The sequence below is a fragment of the Heterodontus francisci genome, chromosome 5 (assembly GCF_036365525.1).
Source record: "Heterodontus francisci isolate sHetFra1 chromosome 5, sHetFra1.hap1, whole genome shotgun sequence".
Taxonomy (NCBI): Eukaryota; Metazoa; Chordata; class Chondrichthyes; order Heterodontiformes; family Heterodontidae; genus Heterodontus; species Heterodontus francisci.
The window spans coordinates 139,330,957-139,350,347 of NC_090375.1; the positions used below are offsets into that span (position 1 = coordinate 139,330,957).

General features: G+C 42.0%; 1 protein-coding gene across 1 annotated transcript in view; it reads right to left on the reverse strand.

The window, feature by feature from the left end:
- Nucleotides 1-19,391, reverse strand: part of csmd3b (CUB and Sushi multiple domains 3b) — a 2,327,439-nt gene that overhangs the window by 73,793 nt on the left and 2,234,255 nt on the right. The window contains exons 58-60 of the mRNA XM_068032163.1: nucleotides 7,013-7,189; nucleotides 3,816-3,995; nucleotides 3,186-3,359 (exon numbers count right to left, since the gene is read on the reverse strand). Of these exons, the coding sequence (XP_067888264.1) occupies nucleotides 3,186-3,359; nucleotides 3,816-3,995; nucleotides 7,013-7,189 (531 nt within the window). The remainder of the gene's footprint in view (nucleotides 1-3,185; nucleotides 3,360-3,815; nucleotides 3,996-7,012; nucleotides 7,190-19,391) is intronic.

A 19,391-nucleotide genomic window follows, 5' to 3' on the forward strand; every position in this document is an offset into this window, starting at 1 on the left:
TGATAAAAGGTATTCCATTTGTCTTCCACTGAAATGTTGTTGAATAATCTCCCCCCAATCTATTTGCTTTCGTTGTTCCCTCATTTCACTGAATTTATCATTTTTGAAATTATAGGCTGATCTTACTGATTTATGATTCCCAGATCATCTTAAACTTTATCATTTTATGGTTGCAATCCCCTAGGTAGCCACATTCTTATAAATGAAGCAACATTTTGACTATGATAAATATTATGAAATAAAGTAATATATCATGTGATGTTTTATTATACTTACAAGCAAAAGCATCATGCCTGATCATCATGTAAATTACATTTTGAAGCAGACATTAGCTTTCAATCATTAAATCAGTTTATTTGAAATGAGATTTGTATTAGCATGTGTCCAGCAGAATAAATTTTTAATGACACATAAATATCAATTTATAACTGAACATACATTAGGAATGCTTCCTAAAAATAGAACAATGTAGTGCAATGTAAGCATTCACTAAGGCAGATACATTTGCATCAGTCTTCACCATAGAGGATACAAGTAACATCCCAGAAATAGCAGTAAATCAGGAAATGGAAGGGAGGGAGGAGCTCAAGAAAATTACAATCACCAGGGAAGTGGTACTGAGCAAATTGTTGGAGCTGCAGACTTCATCCTAGGGTCTTAAAAGAAGTGGCTAGTGAGATAGTTGTTGCATTGTTTTGATTTTCCAAAATTCCCAAGCTTTGGAGAAGGTTCCATTATATTGGAAAATAGCTGATGTAACTCCTTTATTCAAAAAGAGAGGGAGACAGAAAGCAGGAAACTACGGACCAGTTAGCTTCCATAGGGAAAATGTTAGAAGCAATTATTAAAGACATTATAGCAGGGCACTTAGAAAAATGTAAGGTAATCAGGCAGAGTCAACATGGTTTTGTGAAAGGGAAATCATGCTTAACCAACTTATTGGAGTTCTTTGAAGTAATATGTGCTGTAGATAAAGGGGAACCAGTGGATGTACTGTACTTAGATTTCCAGAAGGCATTTGATAAGGTGCCACATCAAAGGTTATTGTGGAAAATAAAGGCTGGACTTTTACGCCCCCGCAAAGAGCGGGAAGGTTGCGGCTGTGGGGGGGAACGTACAATGGAGTGGGATGTTTGGAGGGTCATTCCCTGACCTACTTCCACCTCCGCCGCCACTGTTTGCAGGGCGGCAGCAGCGAAAAATGGCCCGCCCGCTCCAGGCGAATCAAGGCCTTTTAAGGGCCTCTACCCACAGCCACGGGAATTTTACCCATGGCTGGTCAGGCGGCCCAGGCCCAAGAGAAACCGCCTGACTAAAGCAGGCAGCTTTCTGACAGCCTGAGGGGGTGGGCCCTCACGATCAGACACCCTGTGCCCGACGGAGGGCCGCCCCCGATGCCCCAACCACCCCCAACACACCCCTATCCCCCCAGTCAACCACCCTTGCCTCGCCGGGGCCTGACCGATCATCCCTGACGAGGCATCAAAAACTTACCTTCGTTCCTGGGCTCCCCGACATCATCTTTCCGATGGCTGGGTTGCAGTCCCAGCAGTGGCCATCGCTCCAGGTGGCGCTGCTCGGACTAAGAGCTGCCGGCCCGCTGATTGGCTGGCAGCTCCATTAGGTGGGACTTGCTGCCTCAATGAGGTTGAAGTCCTGCCTCAAACTAATTAAAGGCTTTTAGGCCATAAAATGCAATCCGGATCCCCAGGCCAGCCGGAGACGGGTTCGCTGCCGACTTTTCAGGCAAAGAGCTCATGGTGTGGGGGGACATTTTGGCATGGATAAAGGATTGACTAGCTAACAGGAAACAGAGAGCAGGCATAAATGGATCATTTTCTGGTTGGCAAGAAGTAATGAGTGGTGGGCCACAGTGATCATTTTTTACAGCATCAACTTTTTACAAATTATATAAATGACTTGAGTGAAGGTATGGTTACTAAATTTGCTGATGACACAAAGATAGGTAGGAAAGTAAGTTGTGAAGATGACATAAAGGGGTGAGTGGGCAGAGATCTGGCAAATGGAGTATAATGTGGAAAATGTGAAATTGTCCATTTTGGCATGAAGAATAAAAAAGCATATTATCTAAATGGTGAGAGATTGCAGAGCTCTGAGATGCAGAGGGATCTGGGTGTCCTAGTGCACAAATTGCAAAAGGTTAGTATGCAGGTACAGCAAGTAATTAGGAAAGCTAATAGAATGTTATCGTTTTTACGAGGGGAATTGAATACAAAAGTAGGCAGGGTCTGTTTCAGTTTTACAGGGCATTGGTGAGACCACATCTGGAGTATTGTGTACAGTATTTCTCTCCTTATTTAAGGAGGATGTAATTGCATTGGAAGTAGTTCAGAGAAGGTTTACTAGGCTAATACCTGGAATGGGCGAGTTGTCTTATGAGGAAAGGTTGGACAGGCTAGGCTTGTATCTGCTGGAATTTAGAAGAGTAAGCGGCGACTTGATTGAAACATACGATTTTGAGGGGTCTTGAAGGGGTGGATGTGGAAAGGATGTTTCCTCTTGTGGGAGAATCTAGAACTAGGGGTCACTGTTTAAAAATAAAGGATCACCCATTTAAGACAGAGACGAGGAGAATTTTTTTCTCTCAGAGGATTGAGAGTCTTTGGAACTCTCTTCCTCAAAAGGCAGAGGTAGGTAGATTCTTGATAAGAAAAGGGTGAAAGGTTATTGGGGGTAGGTGGAAATGTGGAGTTGAGGTTACATTCAGATCAGCGATGATCTTATTGAATGGCAGAGCAGGCTCGAGGGGCCGAGTGGCCTACTCCTGCTTCTAATTCGTATGTTCGTATATTGAGTATTTCTACAAAGCTGGGCTATGCATTGAAGAAGATTGATGCTGCAAGTCCTATAATGCAGGCTGCTGTCTCTAAGAGATTATGTCATCACTAGAAAGGCAGCATATGGGCAAAAGTTTTGCTTTGTCTAAACAATTAATTCATATTACAAACATATATAAATAAAAGAACAGAAATTACCTTACCAAACTACTGGGGAAAATGTTTGGTATGTCAAAGTGCAAAAAGGTACTCACTATCATTGCATTTTTTTCCTTTGATATTTTAATAATCATAAATATCAAAAGTAAAATGTATGACTAATAAATGTGCTAACATTATTATGAGCGAAATTCATCATCTTCACTGATAATCTCATTGTCTACTTACGCAAACACTGAGGCACTTCTCCCATCCATGTTCCATTTCCCACACAGCTGAGTATTGCGGGAAAGGACAACTCATATCCCGGAGAACAGCTGTAGCTGATGCTTGATCCCCAATCAAAATTTGTTCCTTCCCTTTTCCCATTTGAAATCTGTGGTGGAGCTAAGCACACCACAGCTGCAATGAAAGTGAAATGCATTAGACACATGTTAACTTCTTCACATATGCCACTATATTTAAAGTCTAACTTGGCTTATCTTGCTAATGGAACTGAATATTTTCATCTAAATTTTATTTGGAAATGCAATTCATGAGCACACAATTATATCAAGAACAGGTCACAGGTAGCTGGTCTGGTGTCTCAAGTATTTTGCTTTCCATGATTGTGATGCCTATCTAAGGGATAGTATTGTTGAAATTGAATCATTATCAGTTCACAAAACTTCAACGTAATGTAGATCTACCTATTGTGGAAATCTACATATGTACTTTTGTGGTTTCATCATTAAAGATCATTACATTTGACAATGGCACTCTGTTAACAAATCATATCAAAAATAACCAGTGCATTTTCATCTAAAACTCAATATTGGTTATGTTGAATAATTACTGCCTCTGGCATAATATTCTTACCTTTACATAATGGCATTGAGCCACTCCATGTGCCATTGCTGGTGCAGGAACGGACCCTGGAGCCCTCAGAGCCCATTGCATACCCTGGCTGGCACATATGCGTGACAGTTTGTCCTACGGTAAAATCATCCCCTAGTCTTATCCCATTCGCCGATACCCCAGGATCTCCACAGGTGATTACTACGAAAGACCAGATTTGACATCATAATTTATATGTGGTGTGAAAGGAAGAGAAGTGAAACACTGTAACAAATACAAATCTGTTAGTCTAACACTCCATTTGTCATGACTGAAGAGAATTGTACACTTAATGAGATGATGTACTCACAAAGACAGCAAAATAAACTGAGGGAATCTCATTTAGATTTGTGAAGGCTTGATACAGACTTTTAAACTGATTATAATAAAAGAAATTAAGCAAGGAGCAATTGATTTTTGAAAAGCTTAGCTAGCCTCATGTAAAACGTGAATTTAGCTTTGTTTTACTGTAAAAATACATAGCTATTGTGTAATAAAATGCCTGCAGTGACCTTTTGCTTTCACATCGGTTCACGATGACTCTTTGATGCAGTGTTGATCAATAAAGTCATAGGCATAACATAGGTTTACCTGATCTCCGAGCTTTCCAATTGGTCCAACATACTTTATTGACATTGTTGAAAGAGGCTCAACCAAGCAGGGTATGAAGGATACAACATTACAATAATCTTTTCTTAAACAGTCATATACTTAAATGCTATTGGTGTCGGTGGCATGCTAAAATGAAGTTACCACTTAAAGTGTACTTTCATGTCTGAACTGCCTCAGACCTCAGATATCCAAAGCAACTTCAGAAAGGACACCCATGTGTCAACTATTTCCTGTTACTCAAAAATGCTGGTTCTGAATAAGACGATTTCGCGGTTTTTTACACCATGTGAATTAGCTCTGAAAAGAGTAGTTTCCTTGAAAAAGGAGTTCTTAGAAGAACCGGCAGGCCTCAACATTTTGGGCAGCGTACACTGCCCATCCTCTGGAGAAATAACTGAAACAGATGGAAACTGTGAGTTTATATATAACAGAGAATGGGAATGTGGGCGGGATCGTACTGGTGATAGGTTGTTACATATTCTTGTTCTTGCTGCTGATTGGTCAGCTAGTTGTGTTCTGTGATAGGTTGGTACATGCTATTGTTCTTGCTGCTGATTGGTCAGATATTGCACCTCGCAGTAAGTCGATACATACTATTGTTCTCGTCGGGGTATGTTGACTGCAGAGCAGGCGTTGATGTATTTCTTGAGTAGGGGTAACCAGATATCACTGATGAGCAGGCCACTGTCTTGGGGGATGGTGTGGTGTTGAAAGATCTCCATAGCTTCCCTGCTACGTCTTGTGTGCCAGTGTGTAATGGATGAGATGAGTTTGAAATTGGACCACTCGACGTGATGGCTATTGAGTTGAACGTGCTTGACGATGGTTGACTTGTCCCATTCACTGTGTTTGAAGCAGGCTTGGCGTTCCTTGAGTCTAGTGGGTATGCTGTGGCCTGTTTCAATCAATCTGTCAGATACAATGGTTAGTTTTGATGTCGAGTCACTGTTTACCAGTGTACCTGTCTTGGAAGCCTGTCTTAGCATTAAACAACACTTAGAAGAAGGCATTTCCTTACTCAACAGAACTGCGATGCCACCTGAGCAGATTTACGATCTTCTACTGATGTGTCTCAACTCAAAATCATTTCAATGGTGAGGTTCCTATTTCAAACAAACAAATAGAGTTGCTGTGGGATGAGCTATCATTGCCAACACTTTCATGGAAGAGTTCAAACAAGCAGCGCTTCAATCAGCTACGCTTCAACCGAAACTCTGGCTCCGATATGTCGATGACACTTTTGTCATATGGGAACATAATAGGAAAGATCTTCATAGCTTTCTACAACATCTTAATAACTGACATCTGAACATCAATTTCACCATGGAGATGGAACAACAACTTTTCATACCATTCCTTGATGTTCTTATTACCAAGTATTAATATGGCATACCAGTATACCAAGTCTACTGCAAGCCCACTCAGAGTGATAGAGACCTGAACTACCATTATTTTCAACATCCCTCCACTCTTCAATCGGTGTCCAATACCCTTATCTTAAGAGTCTACTCCATTAGCGTTAAGAAACATCCACAGTGAAAACTGCACCATATCAAGTTTACACTTCAACTCAATGGATTTCCCTCCCACAAGATCAACACATGTCCACCTGTTACTCGCACTGAAATAACTACCTCAACCAAGACAAGAATTAGCCTCCCATACATCGGCTCCACCTCACACTGATTACAACACATAATTAATTGAGCGGATGTACAAGTCAGACTTAAATCATCCAAGCAGCTCCACTCCAGCCTTCATATACACAAGGGCAAAAAACCATCTCACAACAAACCAGGTATTTACAGTACACCATGCGACTGCTGACTCATCTAATTCAGAGAAACAGGCCACAGCATACCCACTAGACTCAAGGAACACCAAGCCTGCTTCAAACACAGTGAATGGGACAAGTCGGCCATCGTCAAGCACGTTCAACTCAATAGCCATCACGTCGAATGGTCCAATTTCAAACTCATCTCATCCATTATGCACTGGCACACAAGACGCATCAGTGAAGCTATGGAGATCTACCAACACCATACCATCCCCCAAGACAGTGGCCTGCTCATCAGTGATATCTAGTTACCCCTACTCAAGAAATACATCAACACCTGTATTGCAGCCAACATACCCCGACAAGAACAATAGTTTGTATTGACTTACTGCAAGACATAATAGCTGACCAATCAGCAGCAAGAACAATAGCATGTACCAACCTATCACGGAACACAATTAGCTGACTAATCAGCAGCAAGAACAAGAATATGTAATGATCTATCAGCAGTAAGATCCCACCCACATTCCCATTCTCCACTACATATAAATCCATTATTGCCCCCGTTCCAGTTTCCAGTTACTTCTCCAGGCGACAGGCAGAGTATGCTGGCCGAAACATCAAGCCCTGCCAGTTCTTCGAAGAACTCCTTTTTCAAGGAAACAACTGCTCATTTCAGAGCAAATTCACATGGTGTAAAAGCTTTAAATCATCATATTCAATGTTACTGCTCTCACCATGAAAATCTTCAAATAAGTTTTAATGCTAATTCTAACAGTTATTGACTTACTTGTACAATTAGGTACATTGCCCAACCATGTACCATTAACTGTGCACTGTCTTGTGGCTGAACCAGAGAGTAAGTATCCTTCCAGACATGAATAAGTTACAGAGTTGGAATATGATGTTCCTTCAACGCGAAACACTTTCCCATTAGCTGGTGTCCCAGGGTTTCCACAATTAACAGCTATAACATTGGTTGAAAGCATACAGGGAAAATTAGAATTTGAAGATCAATTCTTTCATTGTTACTGTCAACTGCTGAACCTTAACTTCTAATAATAAAGAAATCTTTGACTATAGTTAGAAAATGCATTGAATCTAATTCTAGTGCCAGTCTTCACCTTTACTCTCTCAAAACTCCTTCATTAATACACTGAAAATCCCCCAAAGGCAAAATTAGGTTAAACAATATGAGTAATTAGCAAAGGTGAAACAAGTAAGTAGCATGGAGTCCAGCTTGATGAAGTACTGCTTTGACAGAGTACTTAACTCGGAATTTGGTAAGTGAGAGAATTTTAAGTAATAAGAACAGAAAGTGCTGGAAATACTCAGCAGGTCTGGCAGTATCTGTGGATACAGAGGGAACTTTAAGGGTTGAACTTTTAAAAATCTACTCAAGTTTTTAATTTCGCATTTATTAACCGTAACTTGTAATTTCTTTCACAGTCTTAGTGGCAAACAAGCTGTCTGCCCGTGACAGCTGCACAGCTGGCTAATTAGATGGCTAGTTAAAATTGGTTGCCTGGTCAGCAGGGGCTGACTCAGGTCTTTGAAATTTTTGCTCGTATAAATAAAGAAGGCTTTTGCTTGTGCATGAAGTAAGCAGCATGGAATCCAGCTTAACGGAGCACTGTTTTGACAGAGTACTTAACTCTGAATTTGGTAAGTGAGGAAATTCAGTGCAGTGAGGGAAGGGGTACTGTCCTGGTCTTTCACAAAACAATTTTACCAGCTCACCACCAATCTCAGTGGCAAGCTTCAAAGATGGGGGATGCACACGTGGGATTTACTCCGCGGAGGTGCCGCGATATTAAATGTGGCACCTCATTTACATGGCTGGGGTGGACCGCCCCCACCACCACCTCCCCCCCCCCTACCCCCACAATGATGTGAGAGAGGGCAGGTGGTCCGTTCCCAGCAATAGCATCCGGCGCCATTGCACTGGCGCCAATGCCATTTTTAATGGGTTGTCAGTCCTTCAATGGAATTTAATATTTTTTAAAGATTGTTAAAAAATAAAGCTAGCCCCACCCTCTCCCACCACTCCCCCAATTACCATCAATATGAAACCGGGACTAACGTCGGGAGCAGGTAAGTATTTAATTCATTAGTTTAAATACATTAACATATTTAAATTGTGATGTCACCGCTGGGAGGCAGGAGGGCTGCCATGAGACCTCGTCGCTGCCGGCAATATGGGGCGGGACCTTCCTGGCATCGAGGCCCATGGCGGGCCTCTCTCAGAGCCATTTTCCAGGTCCCCCCCGCCACAACCCCTGACGTCAGGGGGAGGCCAGTAAAATCCAACCCAAGGAGTGGTCCAAGTGAGGATGCAGGAGACAGCAAAACCTGATGTGTAGCTGGTAACTGTTTCTAGTTAATAGTTTAGAAAGCACTGCAGGGAACCTCAGCCCTGTTGAATGCAAATCCTGTGCCATGTGGGAAGTGCTGGCCAGTTCTTGTGGCCTGGATGTCCACATGTGCAGCAAGTGTTGCCAGCAACAGCAGCTCGAACTCCAGATTTTGGAGCTTGACCGGCAGCGGCTAAAGTCGCTACAGGACACCTGTGATTGCGTAAGAAAGGGTACAGGGGAGATTTGCAAGGAGGTTGCCTGGACTGGAGAATTTTAGTTTATGAGGAAAAATTGGATAGCCTAGGTTTCTTTTCTTTGGAACAGAGGAGGCTGACGAGAGACCTACTTGAAGTGTATAAAATTATGAGAATCTAGATAGAGTGGATAGGAAGGCTCTATTCCCCTTGGTTGAGGGGTCCATAACCAAGGGGCATAGATTTAGGGAAAGAGGTAGGAGGTTTAGAGAGGATTCAAGGGGATGTTTTTTTAACCAGAGGTTGGTGGGGATCTGTAACTCACTGCCTGAAAGGGTGATAAAGGCAGACACCATCATAACATTTAACAAGTAATTGGATATGCACTTGAAGTGCCAGAACCTACAAGGCTACGGACCAAGAGCTGGAAAGTGGGATTAGGCTGGATGGCTACTTGCCAGCTGACATGGATGCGATGGGTCAAATGATCTTGTTTCATGTTGTAAATTTCTATGATTCCGTAATTCCATGATTCTAAGTTTTATCCATAGTTATCTAGCTGCTGAATAGTCTAAATTGAGTAATTAGATAATGATACCCATAAAATCTAGGATGCTGATTTTCAAATCTGTTCTACATTCAGAGCATTGTGATTTGTGATATCAATTAAATATTTTACACACAATTATAGAATACCATTTTAATCTCCTTTGCGAGGAACGCTTTCTAATGCACTTCTGGCTTTGTCATTTGCAAGCTATGTTATCTTTCTCAGTCATGGTCAAAAGTTCTCCACAGCTAACTGCTGACCATCCATTAAGTTATAATCAACTATTTACACTAACACAGACTGCAGCATCCCAAAGCATGTTATATCATTTGTTTTGCTAAAACAGTTGGATAACATAAATGGCATTTAAAATTACCTGTTACAGTTTTGATTTTACAATGGATGTACATTTCTGCATTATTTAATGTCTGAACTATACCTAATTTAGTTATTTTAAACATTATTCCAAAAGCCAATTGTTTGATTCAAATTGATCAGGTTAATTCTGTACTCATTCATCACATGACTACAGGAAACTAACTGGGTGTACAGTATCCTCAACAATTCAGCTTGACGGAGAATAAATTGAAGTTGCTAAAATTTACGTCATGTCATATTGGATGGAACTGTGAATAGCATGGCAAAGGAATTATGCCACAAACTATTTTTAAAAGAAAAAACAGACAAACAAAGCAAGTGGAAAAATGGCAATATAGATAAAAGAGGACACTGCATCAATAGAAGGAAATTATATAAGTGCTTTGCTGTTACAGCTGAGACATTGTATACTTGAGGTCAAGAATAGTAAAGGAAAGCAGATATGTATTCATGTTTTTTATAAACCTCCTGCCAGCAGAAGAATTAGTGAGGGAAATCTCTCTGCAGTTCAAGGGAACCTGTAAAGAAAAAGTCAAGAAAACAAACCTTGCAGGATTTCAGCTGTACAGCTATTAACTGGGAAAACACAGATAAAAATCTAACATGCAAGTGTTCCGAGATGGCACAGGTAGCCTCCCTCACTCGGTTCATCAAAAAGCCAAGGCAGAGAGAGCCTATGCTAGATCTAATCTTCGGTAGTGATCCAGTATATAGGAAACAGGTTTTCCGAAAAGATAGTTTTAAAAAAATGGAACAGCCGGTTAGGACTGAGATATATTTTGCCTGTCACAGAGAGATTGTCGCTGTAAGTTTTGCTCAGAAAATTGGATAGCTATGAATGTCGTAAAGACAAATTCTACAGCATGATACACATGGGGCCAGAGAAGTATGTATTGAGGAGAGGTTAGAATGGATATTGAAGAGGATAGAAGGGTTCAGTGGTGGTCGTTCACATAGAGTGAATGACAGAGAAATAATACAGGGCCTCAAAAATCCCATACATTAGAAATGCCTCTAAACTCAAAAATAAGGGATACAAATGTTCTCTAGTTTACTTGCGGTACTTAGGAAAGCAGGGCAGCTGACCAATAAATCTGAGGATGTAACGGAACATTTAAAATAAGATGCCAGAATTGAAGGCTATTGTGGTAGTAGGGAGCTAGTCTAGAGGACAGAAATGTATTTAGCATTCATTAGTATAAGGTGCTTAAAAAAGACAGAATGGACAGAATAAGAGATAGCATGGCCATATGTGTCAGGGAGACATGGAAGATAAATTAGATTGACCCTTTTGGAGAGGGACAAGTTCTGAAGTGAGTCATTCTGGTGAGACATCTCAAATAAGAAAAAATCCAAGCTTACACTAAGGGTATACTACAGATCTTCAGGTCAGCAATAAGGATGACTATTTGTTTGGCAAAGAAGGATGCACAAGAAGAGAAAAGTTAGTCTAATGAGAGACTTCAACCAACCAAAAATAAACTGAGAAAACCTAAGTGTTAGAGTTTGTAAATGAAATTCTTCATGACCATGTGTGTCAAGGGAGTCAGACGAAGCAGTGCTGATCTTGATCTGGTGCTTGTCAATGACCCATGCAATGTGCAAGAAATGGAAGTCATGGCACCCCTGAGGGAACATTGACAACAGAAGGATCAAGTTCAGCATGATCTAGGAGTCAGTTTCACCTAGGATCAAGTAGTAAGCAGGCCCCCAAGAAATGCTATGGGAACCGTTAACTTCCATGCCTAAATTTCCAACATGTGCTCCTGGTGGGTGAAGCACACAGTGGAGCATGAATTGACAAACTGTACCATTGGGAGATGTGATGAAACGTAAACAATGGAAAATTAGGTGAAATGCATTGAAAACTCTCCAAACGTATCAAAGGAAGTGGAATAAATTATACAAAATAACCTCAGAAAGGCTAAACAATAAATTAGAAAATGCCAAAAATGCACAGGACTGGTCATTCAGCACCTGTAACGAGAAAAGAGAGTTTAGAATGTTTTATTTGTGTATTCTTCATTACTGTTGCCTGAACTGTCGTGTATTTCCAGCATTTTCTGTTTTAATTTCAGATTTCTAGCATTTGCAGCTTTTCCTTTTCATTGAACAACAAATTAAAAGGTTCTCAGGCAAAGATTAAGGGCTAATTAACATTTGCTATGTTAATCATGGAACAAGGATTTTAATTTGAACAATCTAATAACGTCAGTTCACAGAACTTTAAATCAGCTTGCACTAAATATTCTGTCAGCAAGGTTTTCCTTGCACTCTCAGATAACCAAAGATGGATGAAGACTCTGAATCTTAATGGGGTGCAGTGAAAGAACCATCAGAGAGCTTTCCTCTATTTGCTAGTTGGAGCAAAACTAGTAACAATTATTCATTTTGTTGCAAACAACACATAGAAAAAGGTTGTCCCCTTTGCAAGCCCCACAGAGTTTTTAAACTATATGTTGATTAGGTGATAGTACTCAGATTGAAATTGATCTGATTTAAGTCTGTTTTAGTTTCCATGATAAAGAACTCAGACAATTCCTGTAGCATGAGCATTCAGAGGAAAGAATGAAAAATTTAACAGGAGAAGCTGATAAAGGTGCATCTGAACAATTGTAAATCATGTTACTGATAATTAGGTTTAAAAAAAGTCACTTTAGCCTAGCAATCGAGCTGCACAGCATCTGTTTTTCAGGCATTAAATGGTTTACTATGCTCTCAATGTGTGCCGCCATCCATATTGGATAAGGCTTGATGTGCTGGCAGCAGGAGAACAAATCAGAAATGTTTAAAGTGCAAAATAATTTATTTAAGTTAGGGTCCTGCACGTCTTGCTGGACCCGTTTTTGATTTTCAAACATCCTAATGCTTCACTCTCAGCGTACTGAACTTGTGCCGCGAACTGGCAGAAAGCCCTCATACTTACCTGAATGTGAAGCTGGGAGAAGCAGGAGTGCTCCTTCTGACTATATGTTAAAATAATGTAGGCTACTCCCTCCTGGCCCTTAGTGTTCCCTCTCCCTCAAGCCAACGATTGCCTTCCCACCAGCTAAAGGCCTGACCATCCACCCCACCGGCCTGAGGCTTAATTACTCTCCCACCCAGAGGACCAAGCATAGTGTTGCAAAATATGGGGTACTGTAAATCAGGTGTGTAGATTCTGTGCCAGATTCTAAGATCTGCACACGCACCCAATGGAGCTCTGCATCATAATGATATCAAGCATTAAAAGCTTAATTATTCTAAAAGGCTTTTGGTGCAATGATTAGTGTTTAGTTGCACTGAATTACATCTCAAGGATGAGATTAATTTAATGAATTAAATTTTAATTAACAAATGCCACCTATAATTCTTAGTAGCATGGGAATTTCATGTGGCATTTATTCAGTTTATAGAGATTTCTAATACTGTGTCAATGCATGCTACAGGGAAATTTGTTTGATTGCAATTGAAAAACTGTTTAGACCCAATTTCATCTTATGCAGTTTTGTTGGATTTTTTTTTGACTGTGTCAGGTGATGTGATAGAAATATCCACACTGATGTTTATTTTGAGATATTCATATGGAGAGCAGAAGGTCCAGATGTGATGGTATGGGGACCATTGGTGCAGGGGAGAAGGGATGATCTAACCAAAGCTTTCATTGATAATCTGCTGGTATACAGTTCTGGCAGCTGACAGGGTGGTACCCCTGGCTCTTCCTTGGCATCTTTTGTTCTTCCTCCTCCTGCACCTCTATATCTTGCTCCCCCAGCAGCACAAGTGTTGCTCCCTTTGCAGGGCAAAGTTATTGAGCATGCACTGAACCGCAGTTCATCTGGAGAATCTTTTGGCTATATTGCAAGACCCTTCCAAACCTACCCGAGGAAGCCTCTCTTTTAGGACACTGATGGTTTGCTTAATCAGGGGCATGGCTCTAATTATAGTACTCCTCTGCATCTGTGCTGGGGCTTCTGCAAATGTCATGAGCCACATGTTTAAAGGATACCTCTTGTTGCTAAGCAGCCAACTTGACACCCGATAGTCTGGGTGCAAGAGTAGGGATAAAGGCACCATAACAACTGTCAGGAAATTAGGCACAGACCAGCATCATTCGATTCTGGAACATGCATCAGATGCACGTTCAGTGAATATAGGATCTTCCTGTTCAGTTTTAGTTTCGGGCTTTTTTGTGGAGCATGAAAGACCATGATGGCATGCAGCTAGGGGAAGTGTGCTATCCTGCTAAGTCTTTTGTTCTGCCTTTCTGCTTTGCTGTCTCCATAGAGAAAGAGATGAATTAGTTTGCCTTGGCCAAGTGTGCATCCATCACTTGTATGATGCAGAAATGCATTGTCAATTGACTGATGTTTCTTAAGTCGCCTGCTGCAGCCTGGAATGATTCTGAGGCCTATAAATTTGGGGCCACAATTACCTCAGAGCAAAAGTCAATGAAGTGTGTGACTTGGTATTAGGCTGCAGTTGGGTGTTGCATCAGGTGACATAACTCTGTAATATCCTCCCGAGTGAAGCAGAACCACCGGGCACATTACTTCTCACTTAACTGGATGTAAGATGTTCTGGTCTTGTAAACTCCTGTAACCTTCCCTCCTTCACCCTCTTTTCTCCACAGCTGGTACCTCTCCACTCTTGCTTGTTGTTCTACCTCCTCGTCAACCTCCTGCCACAGGAGCAGACTGAGCAGCACATCAACATTGCTGGAGGAGGTTTATGCAGAAGCCCCGGGCAAAAGTTGTGGCCGGAATTTTACGCCCCCTAAAAGAGCGGGCTGGTGGCGGGCGGGGGGGTGGGTGGTGGGTCATAAAATGGAGTGGGATGCTGGGGGGGGGGGGGGCCCTTCCCGACTCGCTCCTGCCTCCGCTGCCAATTTACACCTGCCCGCTCCAGGTCAATCAAGGCCCTTTTGTGGCCAATTAACTGCCACTTAAGGGCTTGCACTCGTCACCATGGGCATTTTACGCTTGGCAGATGGGCGACTGTGGTCTCAGAAAGACTGCCTGAAAAAACGAGGCAACCTTCCTGCGGGCTGGTGGGAGGGGGCACTCCTGATTGGGCACCCTGTGCCCCACGGAGAGCTGCCCCCAAAGCCCCAACCAGCCTCAACGCACAACACGCCCTCGCCCCCCCCTAACTGACCCCTCTTGCCAGTCTGGGGCCTGATGACGCCCTAAAAACTTACTTTTTTTCCGGGGCCGTCCTTCAGCTTCATCATGAAGCTGGGTTTAGTCCCAGTAGTGGCCACCACTCCCAGTGGCGCTGCTGGGACTAAGAGCTGCCGGCCCACTGATTGTCTAGCAGCTCCATTAGGCGGGACTTCCTGCCTCAATGAGGTGGAAGTCCCGCCCAAGACAAATTAAGGGTGTGGGGATTGTAAAACTAGTCTGGATCGCCGGGCCCGGTGGAGGCTGGCTCGCCACTGACTTTTTGGCCGGTGGACGGGGCTCCCCCACCCACTGTAAAATTTTGGTCTGTCTTTCACCTCCAAAGAATTATTCGTCGCAATTTATGCAATCACTCCAGCAGCCAGAATTAGACAAAAAAAAAAGCTAACCAGATACATGCCTAATGCTGCTGAGGAACCCTTTAGATAAAAGTTGTACAGCCTCCTGCCCTATTGATCCCGTTTAGAATTTGTGGGCTGGATTTGCAATGAATGAATTCAATGGTCAGGAAGTCGAATTTGGCAGAAGGGCCTTCAAACAGACACAGGACTCCCATTCACATAACATTAGGCCATTACTGGTTTCAGGCCGTGCCCTGGATGACAAGAAAATGAACGACTTCTTATGGTGTTGGGTGCACTTTGAATGCACATTGAGGTAAATGATTACCAGAGGTAATTCCAAGGACTGATGCTTATAGTAAGGGCTGAATTTTCTTTTTGCGGCATGCAAAAAAATGGCGGGCTGCATGGCGGCTCATTTAAATTTGCAGGGCAGGCCTCTGCTCCCAATCACGTGGCGGGGGCAGGTTCTGCGATGCGTAAATGGCATCAGCTGTCTCTGCGCAGGCGCTGGCGCCATTTTTAAAGGGCTGCCAGACCTGCACAGTTGAACCCTGTACCCACCACCCCCCACTACACTGTAAATAAGTTTCTGACCTGTACCCCGGCCCCAATACAATGAAAATAAATAGCCACCCTGCTACCCTCCAAAATACTTACATTGAAGATCTGACCTAGCCCCCCTCCCCAATTCACCAACTGCACCAAGTGCAGAGGTCACCCCTTCCTGCCCCGCACACTAGAAATGCAGAGTTGACCCCGTTCCACACACCACCCCCCACAACTACACTAAAAACCTAAATTCTCCCTTTCCCACCTCGTTGGCGCCAGCTTTCCCTGGAAAGGAAAGTGAAGGCGCGAGAGTGCCAGCTGCTACACAGAAGATCCCGGACAGCCAGTAAGATCACGGGAAATTGTAGATAAATGTGTTCATGAGGTTTATTTAAGTATTTAAAGTCAGATCCCGTTACCGAGTGGCAGGGGGCCACCATGGGGCCTCGCCGCTACCACTGCAATCTTCTGCCCCACCCCCCCCCCCCCGCCTCCACCACTGACCTGATGTCGGGAGTCAACAAAATGCAGCCCTAAGAGTGTAAAATTAGTGGCCATGAGTTAAGTTTATGCTTCTGTATTTTCCATTACGGAGTAAAATTCAACTTCGGTGGAAACACAAAACAGGCAGTGATGGATCATCCATCCATTATGCCCTCTGCCCTATTTATTTGTTTCTACTGTTGCCTATTAATTGAAGTCAACTGGCAAGACAACCTGCTCTTGAGATTTGCTAGTAAGGAAGAGAATAGGCAATGGCTCACTACTGTCATAAAGCATGCTCTCTATCAACTCAGGAAAGGTAAAAACATTGCCATTTAAAAAATAAATAAGTGTAATAAAACAAATATTAATGGCACTTTTCAGGATATAATTGGTAAAGAATTGTCTCCTGGGCTACTGAAGTAATTGAGACTGCTAAACTATTGCACACTCAAAGGTTGCTACTTTAATTCTGGGAACAACGGCTTACTGCCGCATCTTGAAAGCTGTGCTCAGTTTCTGACACCTGTTCCGTGAGACAAAGTATGGTATTGATGTTGTTTTGTCAAAAGTCCACAAAGTGAAATGTGTTGCATACAGCAGACTAACTGAAGTGAAAGTGCTTGCAATTAAATTCTGGCATAATTCCACTGGGAAATCATAAAAAGCATAATCAATGCTCCAACAAATTGCAGTTCAAATTTCAACTAAATCTTTAAAGGTTTAGTGGGAGATATGTAATTTGGTGCTACAATAATGTAGGTCTTAGTCATGGCTCAGTGGTAGTATTCTTGCCTCTGAGGCAAAATGTTCAAGTCCCACTTCACAGACTTGAGCACATACCTCGGCTGACACCCCTGTGCAGTACTGAGGGAATGCTACACTGTTGGAGGTGTCTTCTTTCAACTGATACATAAAACTGAGACCCAGTCTACTCTTTCAGGTGGACATAAAAGTTCCCATGGCCTTGTGTTGAAGTAGCACAGGAGAGTTCTCTCTTGTGTCCGCATAAATTGGCTGTTCCATTTCTTACAAGTGATTGCACTGAAAGCACTTTGGGAGGTCCCAGGACCATGAGCGATGTTATGTAAATGCACGCTCATCTTTGATTTGGCATTGAAGATATTTTTTTCACACCTCTAAGTCTTAATAGACACTCTTCATGTGCCTTTTAGAAGAGATTTGTAAAATGGAAAAGAAGTAGGGGTAGCCCTGGTAATAAAAGGATGGGACAAAAACTGTAGAGAGAAAGAACCTCAGCTTAGAAAATCTAGCAGTAGAATCAGTTTGGTTGGAGCTAAGAAGCAGCAAGGGCCAGAAAACATTGGTGGGAGTTGTTTATAGATCATCTCACAGTCGTTCTAGTGTAGGACAGAATATAAATCAGGAAAGTAGAGGAGCATGCAATAAGGGTAATACAGTCATCATGGGGGACTTTAATCTTCATAGAAACTGGTAAACTAAATTTCCAGTAATAGTGTGAGGAAGAGTTCATGAAATGTATACAAGATAGCTTTCTAGATCAGTATGTCAAGGAACCAACGAGGGAGCAAGCTATTTTGGATATAGTACTGTGCAATGAGAAAGGGTTAATTAATAATCTTGTAGTAAAGGGGCCTCTAGGGATCAAGTTTAAAGGTCAAACACTAGGATCTTAAATCTAAACAAAGCAAACTACATAAGTATGAAGGGCGAATTGGCTAGATTGGGAAATTACATTAAAAGTAATGAGGGTTGTTACCATCAAGTGAGAAGGTGTCAAAGGGCTTCCCTCTTTTCCCTCTCCTTGCTTGACCACAACAGGTTTAATTCTTTCTTAAAGTGGATGTACTGGCCAATTCAGTAGGCATTTGATTACTTGCTTGCTATGATCATAACAAGACCCGATCGGACAGGTTTTCTTGAATTAACAAAGAAAGAGATTAACTTTATTGTACCTAACCCGAACTAACAAAAATAATAAACAATCTGCCAACTTTCACTCACGCACACCAGAAGTTTACACACATACAAATAGGTTACAGAGTGCGGAAAGGTGGATTGGTTGAGTTAGAGTCCATAGGAAAAAGGGTATACAGTCTGTGGCGTTTGGTGATTTAACTAGCTTCTATCTGAATTTGGTGGTCCTGAGGCTTTTAGTTTAAAGAGGTAGATTGATAGAGGTAGATGATTGGTTCAGTGGATCTCTTGGAGATAGCGATGCGGACGAATTCCTCCAACAGGGTTTCGGATTGTAGCCAGAGTATGCAAAGGTGGTCAGTCAACAAGCAGGATTTGAAAGCTTTCAAGCTGGAATGGAGAGAGAGAGAGAGCGAACCACTTGGGTCTGCATGTGTCAGAGTCCAGTTACTTCTCCTCTCTCTGCTGCAGAGAGACAAAAGCTTAAAACCATAGATGGGGAGAGGCTTGTCACATGACAGTCACTCAGTCATTCAAACAGAGTTAGCAGTATTTCTCTCTTGCTAAAAAGAACAGGTAGTTCCTTTAAACCTCCTGGGTCTTGGTTCTTGCTGGGGCATGAACAGATATTTTGTCTCCCTCCTCACAAGCATTGCAGTGTAGAATTAGGTAGCCACCTTAAGCTGCAAGCAAAGTTATCCTTTTAGCTGGTCTATTTAAAATGTCTTAAAAAAATAAATTCTGATCTCCAGTCAGTTGATTGAAGAAAATTTTCAACAAAGCACATTAGCATAACATGGTAGACAAGCAATGACTAGTATTTAAATAATTAATACATAATTTGCAATGAATATACTTTCGTTTAAGGCACAAAACCATCACAGAAAACATGGTCCAACCGTGGCTAACAAGAGGTGTTAAAGATAGTATTAGATCAAAGGAAGAGGTGTGTAATGTTGCCAAAATTAGTAGTGAGCCTGAAGATTGGAAGGATCTTAAAATTAAGCAAAGGAGGACCAAGAAATTGATAAGGAAAAAGAAAAGAGAATCTGAAAGAAGACTAGCAAGATACATAAAAACAGATTGTAAATGTTTCCATAGATATGAAAGTAGGAAGAGATGAGTGAGATGTGGGTCCATTGGACACTGAGACAGGTAAAATTATAAGGCAAACAAGGAAATGGCAGAGACATTAAATAAAACTTTGTTAATGGTCTTCACGGTAGTAGACACAAAACTAATTCAGGAAATAC